This window comes from Penaeus monodon, chromosome 29 (assembly GCF_015228065.2).
Source record: "Penaeus monodon isolate SGIC_2016 chromosome 29, NSTDA_Pmon_1, whole genome shotgun sequence".
Lineage (NCBI taxonomy): Eukaryota > Metazoa > Arthropoda > Malacostraca > Decapoda > Penaeidae > Penaeus > Penaeus monodon.
This window is the reverse complement of record NC_051414.1, coordinates 31,090,103-31,090,629: the sequence shown is the minus strand read 5'-3', so window position 1 is coordinate 31,090,629 and position 527 is coordinate 31,090,103. Positions and strand designations below refer to the sequence as shown.

The 527-nt window shown below is 54.6% G+C and overlaps 1 protein-coding gene across 3 annotated transcripts in view; it reads left to right on the top strand.

Annotated features, from left to right (window-relative positions):
- Positions 1-527, top strand: part of LOC119592146 — a 16,774-nt gene that overhangs the window by 7,487 nt on the left and 8,760 nt on the right. For all 3 annotated transcript variants that reach the window (XM_037940967.1, XM_037940966.1, XM_037940968.1), the window contains exon 3: positions 30-436. In XM_037940967.1, the coding sequence (XP_037796895.1) occupies positions 30-436 (407 nt within the window). The remainder of the gene's footprint in view (positions 1-29; positions 437-527) is intronic.

The window sequence follows — 527 nt, the reverse complement described above, 5'->3', positions numbered from 1 at the left end:
ACTAAGTATTGTGTACCTCCTGCTCTAAGGTGCCAATGTGAATGTGCTTCCTTCATGCGGGAGAACGGTGCTTGGACGTGCTGCACAGCTGGGTCACCTGGCCATTGTGTGCCTGCTCCTGGATGCGGAAAAGTTCTACACAACGCCCGAGGAGGAAGATGTGGACACAGAAAGCATGTTCTCCCGCCTGACCTCCACTGCCAACCCAACTGCCACGCAGACTTCCGCCACAAGCTCCGCCTGCCCCCCCTTGTCCGCAGCCTCCCTGGTCACGACCTCATCTTCTATGTGGGCTGCCCTTCCCGTCTCTGCCGCGGCCACTGTGGCCTCGTCTTCGAACATCCGTCCTTCCATGGGGTCTACGCTCAAGAGCCCTCAACCACACAAGTGCTGTTCTCCCAGCATAGACTCCGAGACTTGCACCTGTAGCGATGAGGTAGGATCTGTGGTCCTTTGTGGAGTCTCCCTTGTGTGCATAAATTTTTGCCTTTTCTTTTTTTACGTCCATAAATCTTGAAAAAGATCAC